The sequence below is a fragment of the Gymnoscopelus braueri genome (assembly GCF_963280865.1).
Source record: "Gymnoscopelus braueri genome assembly, chromosome: 12".
In the NCBI taxonomy this organism is placed as follows: Eukaryota; Metazoa; Chordata; class Actinopteri; order Myctophiformes; family Myctophidae; genus Gymnoscopelus; species Gymnoscopelus braueri.
Window position 1 is genome coordinate 11,380,959 of NC_137614.1, and position 16,296 is coordinate 11,397,254.

A 16,296-nucleotide genomic window follows, 5' to 3' on the forward strand; every position below is an offset into this window, starting at 1 on the left:
AAAGCTTCCACTTGTACATCTCTAGAACATTATCTGACGTCTTTTATCACAAGGTAATATATGATCACTGAATAAAGAAGGCGCTGGAGCAACTCGGATGATTGGAGCCTTTTTATGTTAATAGCAGGGTACAAAGCACAGAAAAAACACAACGTTTCGATGTCCAATCATCCGAGTTGCTCCAGCGGCTTCTTTATTCAGTTATGTGTCCGCTCCTGAGACGCACTGGATCAGCCTGATTTTGGCTTGAGGCGCAGTGGAATATCCATTTAATCCTAATATATGATCACGTTGCATCATATATGGCATGTATATGCCAGTAGAGTTAATACTAATGACAACATAGAATTGATAAAATTCTATTGCTATTGCTGAAAGAGGTCATTGTTGTTGATTCTTCATCAAATGTGCCTACTTTCCACTACCAAAGCTGTTTCTAGTTAATACTAACTTGTGATGTTCAACCTCTAACCTCAGTCACTGCACCTGCTGTAGAGGAGACTCCAGCTCCCAACAATGAATCTGAGGCTGATAAAGTTGATGGTAACTCCAATTCATATAATAAGTGAACTATATAAAACCTCTTACACTATAACACTTTGTTAAAATGTAGTTGTTATTATTCACGGTAAGTCTACAAATGTGTACATCAGTGGTCTGGAACATTTGCAAACCTCTTGTCACAAGGTAGAGTATGATAACATCGCATTATGTGCCTATAATGCCAGTAGAGTTAATACTAATGTCAACATAGTATTTATACAATGCAATTGGCTATAAATGCTATAGATTGGAACATTGTTGATTCTATGTTGTAAGATAGAACAACAATTTGTCCTGCTTTGTCCTTCTGACTTGTGTAACTTCTGACTTGTGATGTTCAACCTGCAATCTCAGCCACTGCACCTGCTGTTATAGAGGAGACTCCAGCTCCCAGCCTTGAACCTGAGGCCGTTCCAGCTGATGGTAACTTTCAGCCCTTTTATAAGTCAGCTAGAGTTTTAAGTATAAGCTTTTAAAATATGTTTTTCATGGTAAGGCTACCGCTTTGTACATCACTGGAACATTCTCTAACTGCTTTCATCACAAGGTTAACAGACATAATATAAGGTTAAATACAACATTATATTTATGTCCTAAATATTATTGATATTAGCTATTTATTAACTGCTATTGCTTGGAAATGAAAGGGTCATTGTTGTTGATTCTTCATTTGACAACAATTTGACCTTCTTTCCACTGCCAGTTTTTTCTAGCTGTTGATGCCAACGTGTAACTTAATTGTGATGTTTCCTACCTCTAACCTCAGCCACTGCACCTGATGGTAACCTTCACTCCTTTTTTATAACAATAACCTCTTTTAATACTTAAAATGTGGTTATTTTTTATGGTAAGGGTAGAACTTTGTGCACCTCTTGAACATATACACTAACCTCTTTGTCACAAGGTCGAGTATGATAACGTCGCATCGTGTTCCCTTTATGCCACTAAGTGTCACGGTTGAGATTTAGTGCCTCTTTCACTGCCCTGTCTATCTTTTTGCATCTCTATGTGTAGTATGTTCCCTGGTCCAGTTATTTTGGTTCTATGTCCGTCTCTTCCCCAGCTGTTTCTCCTTTTTAATCACCCCACGTGTATTGAGTCGTGTTCCCCTGTCAGTTCTTATTGGATCATTGTCCTGTGTTTCATGTGTCAGTTCATGTGTGACAGCTGCTGTCCTTGTTTGCTTGTGTCACCTGCAAACCAACCACTATGTTAAACCCTCCAGTCTTGTGTTTTTATCGCCCCCCCCTGTCCTGCCTGCGTTTGGGTTATCACCACCACTCCAGCTCATAACAAGTACAGATAATGTGAATGACAACATAGTATTTATACGATACACTATGGATATAAATGCTATGGATCAACATTGTTGATTATATGTTGAAGAACAGGGGTCTTCAACGTTTTTCAGGCCAAGGACCCCTTAACTGAGAGAGAGATGAAGCAGGGACCCCCCACCACATGTTATATAAAATTGTGTTGCAGATTAAACTTTTTCATAGATTTCATAGATGGCTTCATGGACTTGTTTGACAGCACTATCAATGCGTAGCGTTTAGTTGAATTCATGTTAATGTGTATTTTCAGACAGTTAACCACTTTAAACCTCAAAACTTTGTTCCCTCTAGTCTACACCAAAGAAACTCCATGCGGAAAATAGCCGAACTGCAAGCTCGATCAGCAATTTTTTGTCTAAACTTCTCCTCAGAATAGGGATGCTCGGGTTCAAGTGGTTAATGTAAAACAGTTTTTTATCCTATCACAAAAAGATTTGGCAGCCAGCCCTGTAGTAACTCTGAGGACCCCCTAGGGGCCCCGGACCCCCTGTTGAAGACCCCTGTAGCAACAATGGGTCCTGCTTTGTCCTAGAGACCTTTTTTCGAGTCTATGTTACTAACCTGTGGTTTGTGATGTTCAACATGTAATCTCAGCCACCACACCTGCTGTTATAGAGGAGACTCCAGCTCCCAGCCTTGAACCTGAGGCCGTTCCAGTTGATGGTAACCTTCACCCCTTTCCTAAACCAACTATCATAGAAGCTCTTATGATATTTAAAATGTGGTGATTTTTCATGGCAAGGCTACAAATGTTTACATCACTGGAACATTCTCTAACCGCCTTTATCACAAGGTACTATATTGTTGCTGTCGGGTGGAAACCTCATACAAAAATAGCAAAAGAAAGCAGATTTACACTGTCTATCTGCTATTTTTGCAACTTTTGTGTGACACTGTAGTATGATGAAGTAGGGCGTTAATTTATGAAAAAACATAAAAAGTTAACATATGGAGACGAGAGGTTTTTGCCCGACGGCAACGATATGATAACAGTGCATTATATCCGTACTGTATATTATGCCAATTGAGTTAATACTAATAACATAGAATTTATTAAATTCTATTGCCTATTACTGAAAGAGGTCATTGTTGTTGATTCTTCATTGGACAACAATTTGGCCTACTTTCCACTACCAAAGCTAGTAGTTGATACTAACTTGTAACTTGTGATGTTCAACCTCTAACCTCAGCCACTGTACCTGCTGTAGAGGAGAGTCCAGCTCCCAGCAATGAAACTGAGCCTGACAAAGTTGATGGTAACCGTCACCCCTTTTTACAAGCCAACTATAACCCCTTATAATTGTTGAAATGTGGTGATATGGTAAGGCTATACATCTCTGGAACATACACTAACCTCTTTTGTCACAAGGTAGAGAATGATAACATCGCAGCATGTCTCCTGTTGATGGTAACCTTCAGCCCTTTATATAAACCAACTATATCATAAGTACTTTCTTTGGGGACTTGTCTTGCTAAGGCTACCACTTTGTACATCACTGGAACATTCTCTGAGCTCCTTTATCACAAGGTATCAGCTATGATAACAGCCTTGTTCCCAGGCTTTTCTCATCTGGTAAAGAACTACAACCGAAAGTGTCTTTCGTGCAGGACTTCCACTGTATGTATTTCCTCCGGAAGCTGTCTTTTTTGACCAATCACGACACAGTTTTCATGCATGGGGGATGTGAACAGATCAGTACGGCATCAAAGTAACTTCTATCGGCAGTAATTCCTGTACTTAGACACTTTCAGTAGCAGTTCTTGCCTAGCATAATGATAATATTACATTGTGTCCTTATATGCCAGTCAAGTTAATACTAATAACAGAATTGATAAAATTATATTGCTATTACTGAAAGAGGTCATTGTTGTTGATTCTTCATTATTCTACAACAAATTGGCCTACTTTCCACTACCAAAGCTGTTTCTAGTTATTGATACTAACTTGTAACTTGTAACCTCAGCCACTGCACCGGCTGTAGAGGAGACTCCAGCTCCCAGCAATGAAACTGAAGCTGTTAAAGCTGATGGTAACTCTCATCCTTTGTATAAGCCAACAATAACCTCTTATAATACTTGAAATGTAGTGAAATATTTGTCTTGGTAAGGCTACAACATTGTACATCTCTGGAACATACACTAACCTCTTTTGTCTCAAGGTACAGCATGATAACATGGCAGCATGTCTCTATACTGTATGCCAGTATAGTTAATGCTAATGACAACAGAGTACTTCTGCAATTAAGAAATGCTTATAAATGCAGTACAGTAAGTACACATTGTTGATTCAAGGTTACAGAACAACAATCTGTGAAATCTTATTTCTAGTCTATGATACTAACCTCTGACTTGTACCGACCTGTAACCTCAGCCACTGCACCTGCTGTTGTAGAGGAGACTGCAGCTCCCAGCCATGAACCTGAGGCCGTTCCAGTTGATGGTAACCTTCAGCCCTTTTATAAACCAACTATAAGTTCTTAAAATTACAAACAAATGTTTTCTACAACTTTCTACATCACTGGAACATTCTCTAAACCGCCTTTATCACAAGGTGCTTTGATAACGTTGCATTTTATCTCTTATAATGCCAGTCAACTTAATACTAATAACATAGAATTTATGAAATTCTATTGGCTATTGCTGAAAGGGGACATTGTCGTTGATTCTTCATTGTACAACAATTTGGTCTACTTTCCACTACCAAAGCTAGTAGTTGATACTAACTTGGTAACTTGTGATGTTCAACCTCTAACCTCAGCCACTGTACCTGCTGTAGAGGAGAGTCCAGCTCCCAGCCATGAAACCGAGCCTGTCAAAGTTGATGGTAACCATCATCCTTTTTATAGGCCAACTATATTAATAAATGTCTTTATGTAGTTTGCAGTGGTTCGTTATGCAAAGTACATCACTGGAACAATTTCTAACCTCTTATCACAAGGTACTCCAATAACGTTGCATTATGTACCTTTTTATTGTTAATACTAATGACAACATACATAGTATGCTATAAACACAATAAGTCATCACTGTTGACTCATGGTTGTAGAGCAATAATTGGACCTGCCTTGTCCTAGAAAATATATTTCTAGTTGTTGATACTAACTTGTGATGTTCAACCTGTAACCTCAGCTGCTGCAGAGGAGACTCCAGCCCAGCATGAAATTGAGACCATTAACGTCGATGGTAACTCTCACCCATAGTGTACTACCCCTACCCAGCTATAGTTTTTTTTTTTTACAACTTGGTACAACTTGGTAAATCACTGAACAACATCCTCTAACCTCTTTTACAAATACCTTCTCGTCTCCTTATTTATGGTGGGTCATCATAGCTAATGCTAAGGCAATAATGGGATACTAGAAACTATACAGTTCTCATAGTTCTTTGCACAAGATTATTTTTTCTCTAGATCTGCAACTAACATCTCCTCAGCAACTGCTAACATTTATCTAATGTCTGCTTAGCTGATGCGCCTGCTGCTGAGGACACTGCTGCCCCTACCGCTGCCCCTGAAGGCATAGCATCTGCTGCTGATGCTCCAATAGCTGATGATGGTAAATAATGTTCCATCATCTGTCCTGCAAAGGTATTGCAGCACTTTCAAACCTATTCCTCATGGATTGTTTTGATCAACAGTACAGCTACAGTATACAGCAAGCTTGTTAAATGTGGGACTTATAATTGACTCAAGCTCAGCATGTAACGGAGGCCATTAAAGTTTATGGTAACTCTCACCCATACTGTAGGCTACTACTCTACACAGCTATAGTAAGACCCCCGTGATACTGACTTAATCATTTTTGTTTTTGCTTTTACAATATACTGTAGGTACAACTTGGTAAAACACTGGACAACATTCGCTAATCTCTTTTACAAATATATTATAGTCTCTTTATAGTGGTCTTGTGCTAATGCTAAGACAATAATGGTAAAAGGAAATATGAGGCAGACTGAAAACTTAATTTCCCATAATGTTTTTGCATAATACTGACCTTTGACTGGAGAAACACTTCAATTTGCAGGTAACAAGAAAGTAGGGTTGCCAACTACTGCACCTGAAATTCAAATAAGGGACACTCGGCCGGGCGTCCCTTATTTCCAAGAAAGATAAGGGACGCCCAGAAAAAGATACAATCTCACTGTATATATGCACAGCTTTTGTATATGATATTAACCACTTGAACCCTAGCATCCATATTCTGAGGGGAATGTTAGCCAAAGATTGCCGATCTACAAGCTCGTAGATTGGCTATTTCTGGCAGAGATTTGGTGTAAATACTGTAAGTGGCGGTTGGCAACCCTACAAAGAAAATGTTTTTTCCCCAGTTCGGCAACTAACATCTCCTTAGCAGCCGCTAACGTGTATCTAATGTCTGCTACAGTAGCCGCTACGCCAGCTGCTGAGGACACTGCTGCCCCTACCGCTGCCCCTGAAGGCATAGCTTCTGCTCTTGATGCTCCAATAGCTGATGATGATGGTAAATAATGTTGTACATATTATTATTGTGGTCCTCCTTCCACCCATCATCTGTCCTGCAGAGGTATTATTGCTGCCTTTTCAAACACATTCCCGATGGATTTATTAGATCAACTGATCAGCTAATAGGCCTATAACAGCTTGTTAAAAGTGGGACTTATACTGTATGATGGATTCTTTACAAACTACCATCTGACAGTAGCTACTGGTAAGTTTGCAAGCCGCACCCTACAGCTAAATGTATGCATTTCTGTATATGACAAAAGTAACCAACCAACAGCTCCTAACACTTATCCTGTTTCATAGTCGAGCTTCTGTAATGAGCAACTGTTGTTTACCCACTTCTTACAGTAATCATTTATTCATTCTTCGTTCTCAGTATGTGCTCCTATTTTCAAACTTGTGTTCTGAATCAACATCTATCTACTTGCAGTCTCTCTTACAGTACGTTTTCATCTCATTCATATCTTTTGCCCACCATCCCTTCATTGGCATAGTAGTCTACAATCATTGGTGAGTGTAGTGGTCAGTGTAGTGGCAATGGGCATCCAGGTGGTGTAGACTTGCCCACCACCACGCAGACCCGGATTCAATCCCGGAGAGAGTGTGAACCTCCGCGAGTGTCGCCACGTGTTACGATCTCCTGGTGAAAGTCCTCGCTGTCAGGTGAAGAGAGGCAGACCTGTATAAATGGAGGAGGCACGTTATTGTCTACACCCTACCCAACAGTGGGTGTTTGCAGTGATGGGACCGCAGTGCACATGGGAATTGGCAATTGACTAAATTGGGGACAATAATGGGTTGTAATGACATACTTCACTGCATCACTAACTTCAACCTGTAACCCCAGTGACACCTGCACCCACCGAGGAAGGAGCTGCCCCTGCACCCGATGCCCCTGCAGATGGTAAACCTTGAATACGTGTGTGTGTGTGTGTGTGTGTGTGTGTGTGTGTGTGTGTGTGTGTGCGTGTGCGTACCAGTCATGTTCCTGTCACAAACACGTCCTACAGTGTCTGCATCAAAGCAAAGCAAAGTTTGTTGTTTACCCAGGGTGTTGGACTAAGTGCGAAACTTATTTACAGGCAGACCCTGCATGGAAGCCTTGCTCAAGGGCTATTCAGCGGTGATTCATGATTGATGTGATGAATTGGGGAATCGAACTAGGGACCTTCCGGTATCAAGGCCGCCCCTCTAACCACTAGGCCACCGCTGCCACATGTCTGTGTCTCTTTCACCCCGCCAAGTGGGTGCTATTCTCGTGATAGAAGGTCTTATCGTCTTGCTCTATAGATGTGGTCCTTGTCTGTCTGTCTATCTGTGAATGTGTCCTGGTAAGTGACGGTGCATTCGACGGTCACTTTGTCACATATCTGTGGTTGTCACTTTGTCACATATCCGTGGTTGTCCCCGTCACGCCGCACACAGAGAGCCGTGACTCCTGTGTTCTGTCCTGCTTGCTTTAGTAGAACACGAGAAATAACAGCGTCTAATTTCTAATGCATTTCTAATGGCATTTCAACACTAGCTGCTGCTGCTCCTGCTGCTGATGACAGTGCGGCGCCCCAAGGTGCTGATGCCCCCGCCGACGGTAAACACACGCACCTTACCGCAGACGTACAGTATAACACTGTTAAAACCTCCAAACAGGCTACCTGATACCGAAAGTACTACCATGCCAAAGTTAACTATGAAAGAAAAGCCATGCACCAGCTGGAAGGGCTAGTGTGCACATATGGTCCAGGATCATGCAATATGTTCCATAGTCAATTCACACAGAATAGCATGTCATCAAATGATAGTTCTAATGTTGAAAACTGACAAAAAAAAGTTTTTGCCATTGAACATGATTAATATAGTCTTGCATTGCCAGATTATCGGAGATCTCTTTTTACCGATACGTCTGGTGACATCTAAATTCAATGTAATTTAGTTGCTAGAACAGCGGCGAGAACGGCCGCCAACAAACCTACGCCCATCAATCATATCACCATACCACTATTAAGGACCGCCCTAAAGACTTTGGATTGGTTCTGCAATGCAGCTTTTGTTTAAACTCTTAATTGTTTCCATCCAGTTTTAGCAACGAAAGCAGTTTGTTTGTAAAAGGTTTCTAGTCGAGCGAAGCGGTTGTAGACAGACCTGTGAGTCCACAATGTATATGTCTAGTGGGCCCTCGGTGCTGGGGGGATTTGTTGTCCCCTAAAAGGACATTAACCTGCTGTTTGTTTGATGCTAGCTGCTCCAGCCGAAGCTGCCCCAGTAGAGGAGGCGCCCAAGGCCCCGACACCACCTCCCCCTGAAGGTACTACGGCCTACTGTCAATCAGCGGGCTCCGCTCAGGCCACCGTTGGCTCCACAAAGTCATGCATAATGTTGTCCCCTCCCTTTTTATCCCCGCCAGGAGGCCGGAAAGGCCGAAGGCGAGGGATTATGTTTTCATTCCTGTGAGTCTGTCTCTCTGTCTGTCCGTCTGTCTGTCTCTCTGTCTATATATCTGTCTGTCTGTCTGTCTGTACGTCTGTACGTCTGTACGTCTGTACGTCTGTCTGTCTGTCTGTCTGTCTGTCTCTCTGTCTCTCTGTCTCTCTGTCTATCTATCTGTACGTCTGTCTGTCTGTCTGTCTGTCTGTCTCTGTCTTTTTTTCCCTGGATTCCTTGGATCATGACACAGCTCCACATATAGGCCCTGGCCATTTGTGCCCGACTAGATTTTCCACCATTTCACGCTTTCCTCAAAACACACTTTGTGTTACTACTCCTATCACACAAAAATATCACTCAGCCAAATCTATATAGATGTGGCTATTTTCCTCTATAATGACATGCCCAGAATAGCGATGCTAGGGTTCATGTGGGACACATAAAATAACCTATAGATGAGGATGCGGAAGGATAGAATATGGAGCAAATCGTGATGTCAAAGGAAGAGTTTAAGGGCAATTATTTGAGCTTCTCATCTCTGTATCTTCCTTCCGTTCTGTCACGTCTTTTTATTCTCAATGAGTGTTCATCCTGCTGTTGTGTACAGCACTAGACTCCTAACTGCTCTGTTGTTTTTGAACGGCATCCAGCCCCCACCAGTGCCCCTCTGGACGTGGCTGTTGAGGATGTGAACGACAACAGCCTCACCATCATATGGACGACCCCGGAAAACATCGGAGCCGCTGGCCTGGATGGATACACCGTCGAGTACTGCAAGGATGGAAGTAAGTTTAACCACCCTGTCAAACGTGTGTGTGTGTGTGCAATTGAGGCCTCCAGGCCGCACCTGTCCTCAGAGTGTCAGAGGGCAGATTGACTCATAGCCTCATCCGGGCCGTATACGGCAGGCTGCCTTTCAGCGGCTGTCACTGAATCGCGCTGACGCCACTTTTAGAAGCGGCTCGCTTTGCTTTAATGACATCAGGTCTACTGGGGTTGCACGATGGTGGCCAAATTCTACCCTGCCCCTAACCCGTGTATGTTTGTAAACGTATGTCAGCAGGTGATAAACCACTCTAAGTGGCCTCATTAACATCCACTGAAAAGTTTTTTTTAGATATATATATATATTTTTAAACAGGGAGTAAGTAACTAGCCTGACATGGCCAGACTGAATCACTAGTAAGTTTTTGTTAAAAAGTTAAAGCTCTGTATTCAATAGTAATCATTGCTGTGAGTTTGTTCAGTAACAAGGGTCTCCTCGTTTCTCCAGCTCTTCAGTAAACAGAAAATACCAATTTTGTCCTATCACTTTCGTTTCATCACTTCCAATTTCATTACTGTACGTAACCCGTAGTTCTCTCTCCTAATTGGATAAAACTGATATCCCGACCTGAAAATTTATTTTCTGTTTAACAAACACTGTCTACAGCAATGCCTGCTATCTACTGTAAGACTTATTTTAACAAAACAAATATCACTTACACCACCTGCGACAGCCAAAACAAAATCCTTTCTATCAAAACTTCATCAGAAGAAGCCTGACGGCAGTGTTTATTTTGACACAGAAAACTTTGATTTAGTTTTAGTCATAGTCTTTTGAATAAAATTCCATTTAGTTTTAGTCATATTTTTGTCATCTGAAATGTTTTAGTCGACTAAATATCATAAGATTTTAGTCGACTAAATCTACAGTTGATTTAGTCGACTAAAATGTATTTTGGCGGTGCCTTGATGGCGTCGTAATGGCTGATTTTACCCTTGGTTGCATGCTGAAAATAGCCGATCTACAAGCTCACAACGCGTCGCGCTTGTAGATCTGCTATTTTCAGAGCGCAACACCGAGCGCAACCAAACATAAAATGACTTGTCTTTTAGTTCTACTGGATCTCTTCTCCACTATAGTCCCTCACTAACATTTTAGTCTAGTTTTTATTTGTTGATGAAATTGTTAATAAATTTAGTCTTAGTTTTAGTCATCATAGCTTAGTTTTTTTTGTTTTAATTTAGTTTTCGTCAGTGAAACAGGTAGTCGACGAACATTTTTCGTCATAGTTTTAGTCGACGAAATCAACACTGCCTGAGCACCGTGCCAACGCTAACTCTGGTGTTTTCCCCCCCACAGCCTCTGATTGGGTTGCAGCTAACGAGCAGCTGACCAATGCTAATCGCTTCACCATCAAGCATTTGACAACAGGTGACCTGCTGTGTGTGCGAGTGGTGGCTGTTAACCCCGCGGGTCGCAGTGAGCCTGGTGCCCTCGCCGCCGCCGTGCCAATCCGTGAGATGGCTGGTGAGTAGCAACTGTAGCAAAGCACAGTGACAGTACGCAGGAAAATCCTCCGCAATAATTGAACACTGAGGATCATGTTATTGTGTAATGTGTATATACTATGTAACGTATGTGTGAAAGTGCAACACTGGGTATTCTCATTACTGGAATAGCTGTCCATAGAACGATACAATAGTCTTATTCATATGTCTACTTGAACGGAAATACCACTCAATTAAAACATTTGATTTCTCTATCATTTATCTCCCCTAGAGTATATTTAAGAGAAATTCCGTGGTGTTCCTTTATATAAGAATCTTTCTCCATGCATATACAGTAAGGAGCGGAAGGGATGTAATTTTGTTTTTTCTTTCGGGGATATACAGTAAGGAGCGGAAGGGATGTAATTTTGTTTTTTCTTTCGGGGGGACATAAATGTCCCATATATTTCAAAGGTCATTTCTTTTCTCTTTGGTTTCCAGCCTCTTAATCAAGTCGGTCGCTGGATGGCTATAACGTATGACCTATCCTTGGCGTTCTCATGTTGCAAACTGTGAGGTATAAGTAGTAGATGCTAGCTCGACCAATGGACTCCACAGCTGTACACGCATAAATCTCCTGGTGCTGACAAGACCTTTCATTAGCTTTGAATTACACATACCGTTCACTGAGCAGTGTGAGCACACACACCTACAGAAGGTAGATTTGGCAATAAGCTGAGCCAATCAGAGTAACCTGAACCCACGTGAGTTTGTTAGCAACGTGCGTGCTCAGGGCTATAGCTGAATCTGTTGAGTTCCCCTGTTGTGAGTGGATAAAGACATACTGTACCACATTATGGATGTAAAACATCGAGGTAGACGTTTTATCGATCACGCAGGGGTAAATACAGTTTCAGCTTCACCTAGCTTGATGACTGCTCAGATGGTCTTGACGAGGGCTCAGGGGTGAGCAGTCAGGGGTTAAGTGTCTCGCTGCAGGACACTTTGACACATAGACAGATGGGTCGTCGGGCGAACCGGTGACCTTCCGATTCCCAGGCGGCCTCTCTACCCACAAATAGGATCCAGGGCAAACCCAGTGTTCCCCGATCAGTATGACATCGTTGCTGTCGGTCGGGGCAGAAACCTCTTATCTACATATTTTAACTTTTTGTGATTTTTTGTAAATTAATGCCCTGCTTGATCATACTACAGCGTTACACAAAAGCATCAAAAGTAGCAGATCCGCAAGTGACGAAAATTTTAATCCTGAAAAGTACCAGTTTTGGACCTACTGTATGAGGTTTCCACCCGACAGAGACGATATGTAAATGCAACTGTGTCCCGCACATAAAGTAGCAGATCTACAAGCTTGTAGATTTCTGGCACCACCATCATACAGCTAAGGCTTCACAGTCAGAGTATTGGTTGCACTGTTGTGCCAGCCACACGTGTCCAATTCTCAGTTTCCGTCGAGCAGTTTGATTTAATGCCGGTGTCAGGCAGGTGAAGGAAAACATTTAGCTAATGAAAGTGACATCTGTCAGCTGTATATACTCTGTGACTGACAGTAACCTTGTTAGTATACGACCTCGGTGACACATCATTTAACTATCATTTATGACCGTGACTCTCAAAGTGGTCTGATGTCTGGCAAGTGGCCTGCACAGTAAAAATACACACACTGTGAAAAGAAAATACTGGAATGCAAAAGAGAAAGCTTTTTAACCACATGAACCCTAGCATCCCTATTCTGGGGTTGAAAATAGTAGTTGTGTTGCGAGTCTTGCGACGCGTTATTTTTGGCGAAGAGATTTGGTGTTGAGGGGAAAAACAAGCGGACCTAGTACAGAGCCCTGGGGGACGGGGAGCCCTGGTTAATCCGGTTTTCAGCTTCACCCTGCTGATTGATTGATTGAGTGATTGATTGAATACTTTATTAGTCAGAAATGTAAATAGCACGTGGTATAGTCATACATTAAGGCTAAAAGGATAAGTCCTGGGGACTTGTTTCCATTGTGGTCCTATGTATTCAATTCATCAACATCGCATACAAAATGTACAAAGGAGAAAAAGGAAAAACGGCGGCAGTGAATGACACCTCCTTGCATTTACCTCCCCCTGTAGTCTCCTGATAGAACACCAAAAATATATTTTTGGGGGCTTTATGCCTTTATTTGACAGGACAGTAGGCTGACAGGAAATGGGGAGAGAGATGGGGGGGTGACACACAGCAAAGGTCGTCGAGATCGGGAGACGAACCCGCGACACGCTGTCAAGCTGGATTACCAGCGTATGTGGTATGTGTCTGGACCGCTAGGCCAGCGGGCGCCCCGTGATTCACATCTTTTAACGGATGGTGTCAGCACATTCCACATTTTGGTAGCAGAGTAGTAGAATGAGAGTTTACATGTTTGTTCTATATTTGGGTGGTACCAGGGTGGCACCAGGGTGACTAGGCTTCCTCTAGTATTGTGGCTGTGGGTGTCACTCACTTTGGAGAAGTAGTTGGTCAGGTATGAGGGTATTGAGGGCATTGCCCTTTTGATTATCTTAAATACCAGTCTCATTTGTATTTGCTTAACCCTGTCTTCTACCCTGAGCCATCCCAAACTGTTGGCTGCTTAGGGGTTAAATGTATTGCTCATGGACACCTCGACACATAGCCGGGACAGGGAATCGAATTTGGCACCTTCTGTTTCCCAGGTGGCCTCTCTACCCATTCAGCTATGGCTGCTCCAAGTTGAAACCTATTCAGCGTAGTGCTTAAGTGGTTAATATTTTGAAGGTGATTCCTTAGTTTACACCTTTCTCTCTGTTCCTGCTGTACATGACACTGATGCCTTGTTGTGATTAGTAACTGTGGTCGTTCTTTTGGCATTCGTGATAAGCGGCTACTTAGAGCTCATTACGCCCTTGTAATGCATACATACTGTATTATCTGTCACTCTACTGTAATTGGTTGTGGAGGACTGATCCTCTGTTATTGGTTCATGGTGAGAGGCTCAGCGTGGCCTCAGAATAGATGTGATCAACAGAGTGAAGGGATATCATTACCAAGCTCTTTGTTCTTAGCTGAACTTTCCCTTCAAACCCAGGTGTATAAAGTTACTACGTCGTCGTCATGTGTGTAATGAGTCTGATTCCATCCCACGTGTTTAGAATTAGAATCAGAATCTGTTTATTGGCCTGACGTTCATATACTAGGAATTTGACTTGGTGCACTGCTCTTACAGAGAAGGAAAAAAATACAGTAGATGAGAGACGAATATAAAGTTAATATTTACTTATTTTATACTTTCTCTCATCTTATCTTATATAAACTTAAAAATAGTAATAATAATAATAATGAGTACTGGGTCCAGGTGTGAGCAGTAATTTATATAGCAATAATATTGCATGAGTTATGGTACAGGTATTGAACATATCGTCGCTGTCAGGCAGACATCTCTATATTTGAACTTTTTAATGTTTCTTTTCCGTAAATTAATACCCTACTTTGTCATACAAGAGTGTCATGCAAAATTAGAGATAATAACTGTGAACTTGTAGATCTGCAATTTTTGCTATAATGTCTGTCTGCAAGTTTTACAAATATTGAACCAATATAAAGTATTTGGAAGAGCTTGTGACTTAAACTAACTACATCGGAAGTTACCATTGAAACACGGGTACTTTGTTTTTCCATCTCCTAAAAAGTAACAGTTTTGGGCATACAAGGTTTCCACCCGACAGCGACCATATTATTCCGACACTGGTGCGTGACGCAGACATGATGTAAACTGTCCTAGAAGTACAACTGTCTGAAGGTTAACTGTGTTTGTGGGGTGGGTGTGTTATTTCCTGCTGGGAGAAGACGATACCCCCAGAAACAAGCAGGATCTAATGAGGAGACCCATGTTTAGCTCAGAGGAAGGAAACATGAGCTTAATAGGGATTTTAGGTGACGTACGTGTGTGTGTGTGTGTGTGTGTGTGTGTGTGTGTGTGTGCGTGTGTGTGTGTGTGTGTGTGTGTGTGTGTGTGTGTGTGTGTGTGTGTGGGGGGGGGGATATACACACACACACAGACACAGACACACACACACACACACACACACACACACACACACACACACACACACACACACACACACACACACACACACACACACACACACACACACACACACAGCACACACTATATTCAATAATGTATTGCCAAAAACAATTTACAATTTAATTGAAATTTGTTTAGGTGTGCTCAGAGATTAGCCTGGTAAACTATCCCGGTCACGGAATTCACATTTCCATGAAATGTGAATTCTCCGACCGGATGGTTTTTCCAGGCTAATCTCTGAGATACAGTGTAGCAACACAACAAGAATGTGGAAGTAACGCTTTCCATCAGGCAACCAATAGTTCCAAACACTACTGTATACTGTAGTTCCAAGCATTGAATCCTCATGGGTGTTGATAAAGCATGCGTCACGGTGAGATCAAAGAGCGGCAAACACTGGTCATAACTCCTCTCTTTCAACGGGTCTACATTGGCCGTCACAAAGACATCCTCCTTTGCTCAGAGAGAGTGGCAGATTCTAGATTGTTTCTGTGCGGAGAAGAGACACGTTGGTTGGCTCCCGAGTGCTGTGATGCCAGGGAGCCTGGGACACAGTTCAGGACATAGCTGGGAAGTGTGCTGATTAGCAGGGGTTTTAGGTCTCAGGCCATGGATCAGGAATCCGGCCACTGTGGGATTGATGCTTCCAGGAGTCTGATCCCGATCCACACGCTAATAAGCCACGAGCAGCGGAGCATGACAAGTGCAAAGAGTTACACGGTAAACTCCTCAGTGCTAATTTATCCATTGAGAGTAGAGCAAATGGTGCCAATGGACCGTTTAAGACTGCATTGTGAATGGTGGGAGAGAAATGGAGGTTGTGTTATTGTGGGGAGGTGTTAGGGGGGTCCTTTTTGTATCCCGTAAGCCTTGTCATCACTTGAGAGATTTGCTGCTTATGTGGACTATGGGGACTCTGTTCCAAACCAAACAATTCCATGAACCGATTGGATGATGATGGCCTCTATGTTATGCACAGACTGTGATACAGTTTCACTTGCAACCACCTATAATCCACTAGCATTCAAAACAATTAATATTGTCAGTTTAAGAATCTAAACAATGCACCAGGACATCGGTTTCCTAAGAAAGGAATGGTAAAGCTTTCTATGAAGCCCATGTTTATAAGGCATTATAAACAATATGCGTTTATGTCATTATAGAG

General features: G+C 42.2%; 1 protein-coding gene across 7 annotated transcripts in view; it reads left to right on the forward strand.

Moving 5' to 3' along the window:
- Nucleotides 1-16,296, forward strand: part of mybpha (myosin binding protein Ha) — a 34,954-nt gene that overhangs the window by 4,026 nt on the left and 14,632 nt on the right. Inside the window, exons 3-16 of one of the 7 annotated variants that reach the window (XM_080444830.1) lie at nt 478-543; nt 898-966; nt 2,475-2,543; nt 3,071-3,136; nt 3,845-3,910; nt 4,252-4,320; nt 4,639-4,704; nt 5,010-5,063; nt 5,345-5,434; nt 6,263-6,358; nt 7,208-7,264; nt 8,597-8,662; nt 9,432-9,566; nt 10,907-11,074. In XM_080444830.1, coding sequence (XP_080300956.1) covers nt 478-543; nt 898-966; nt 2,475-2,543; nt 3,071-3,136; nt 3,845-3,910; nt 4,252-4,320; nt 4,639-4,704; nt 5,010-5,063; nt 5,345-5,434; nt 6,263-6,358; nt 7,208-7,264; nt 8,597-8,662; nt 9,432-9,566; nt 10,907-11,074 — 1,137 coding nt within the window. Of the gene's footprint in view, nt 1-477; nt 544-897; nt 967-2,474; nt 2,544-3,070; nt 3,143-3,844; nt 3,911-4,251; nt 4,321-4,638; nt 4,705-5,009; nt 5,064-5,344; nt 5,435-6,262; nt 6,359-7,207; nt 7,265-8,596; nt 8,663-9,431; nt 9,567-10,906; nt 11,075-16,296 lie in introns of all 7 variants that reach the window. The other 6 variants (XM_080444831.1, XM_080444833.1, XM_080444832.1 and 3 more) reach the window with 6 other exon arrangements.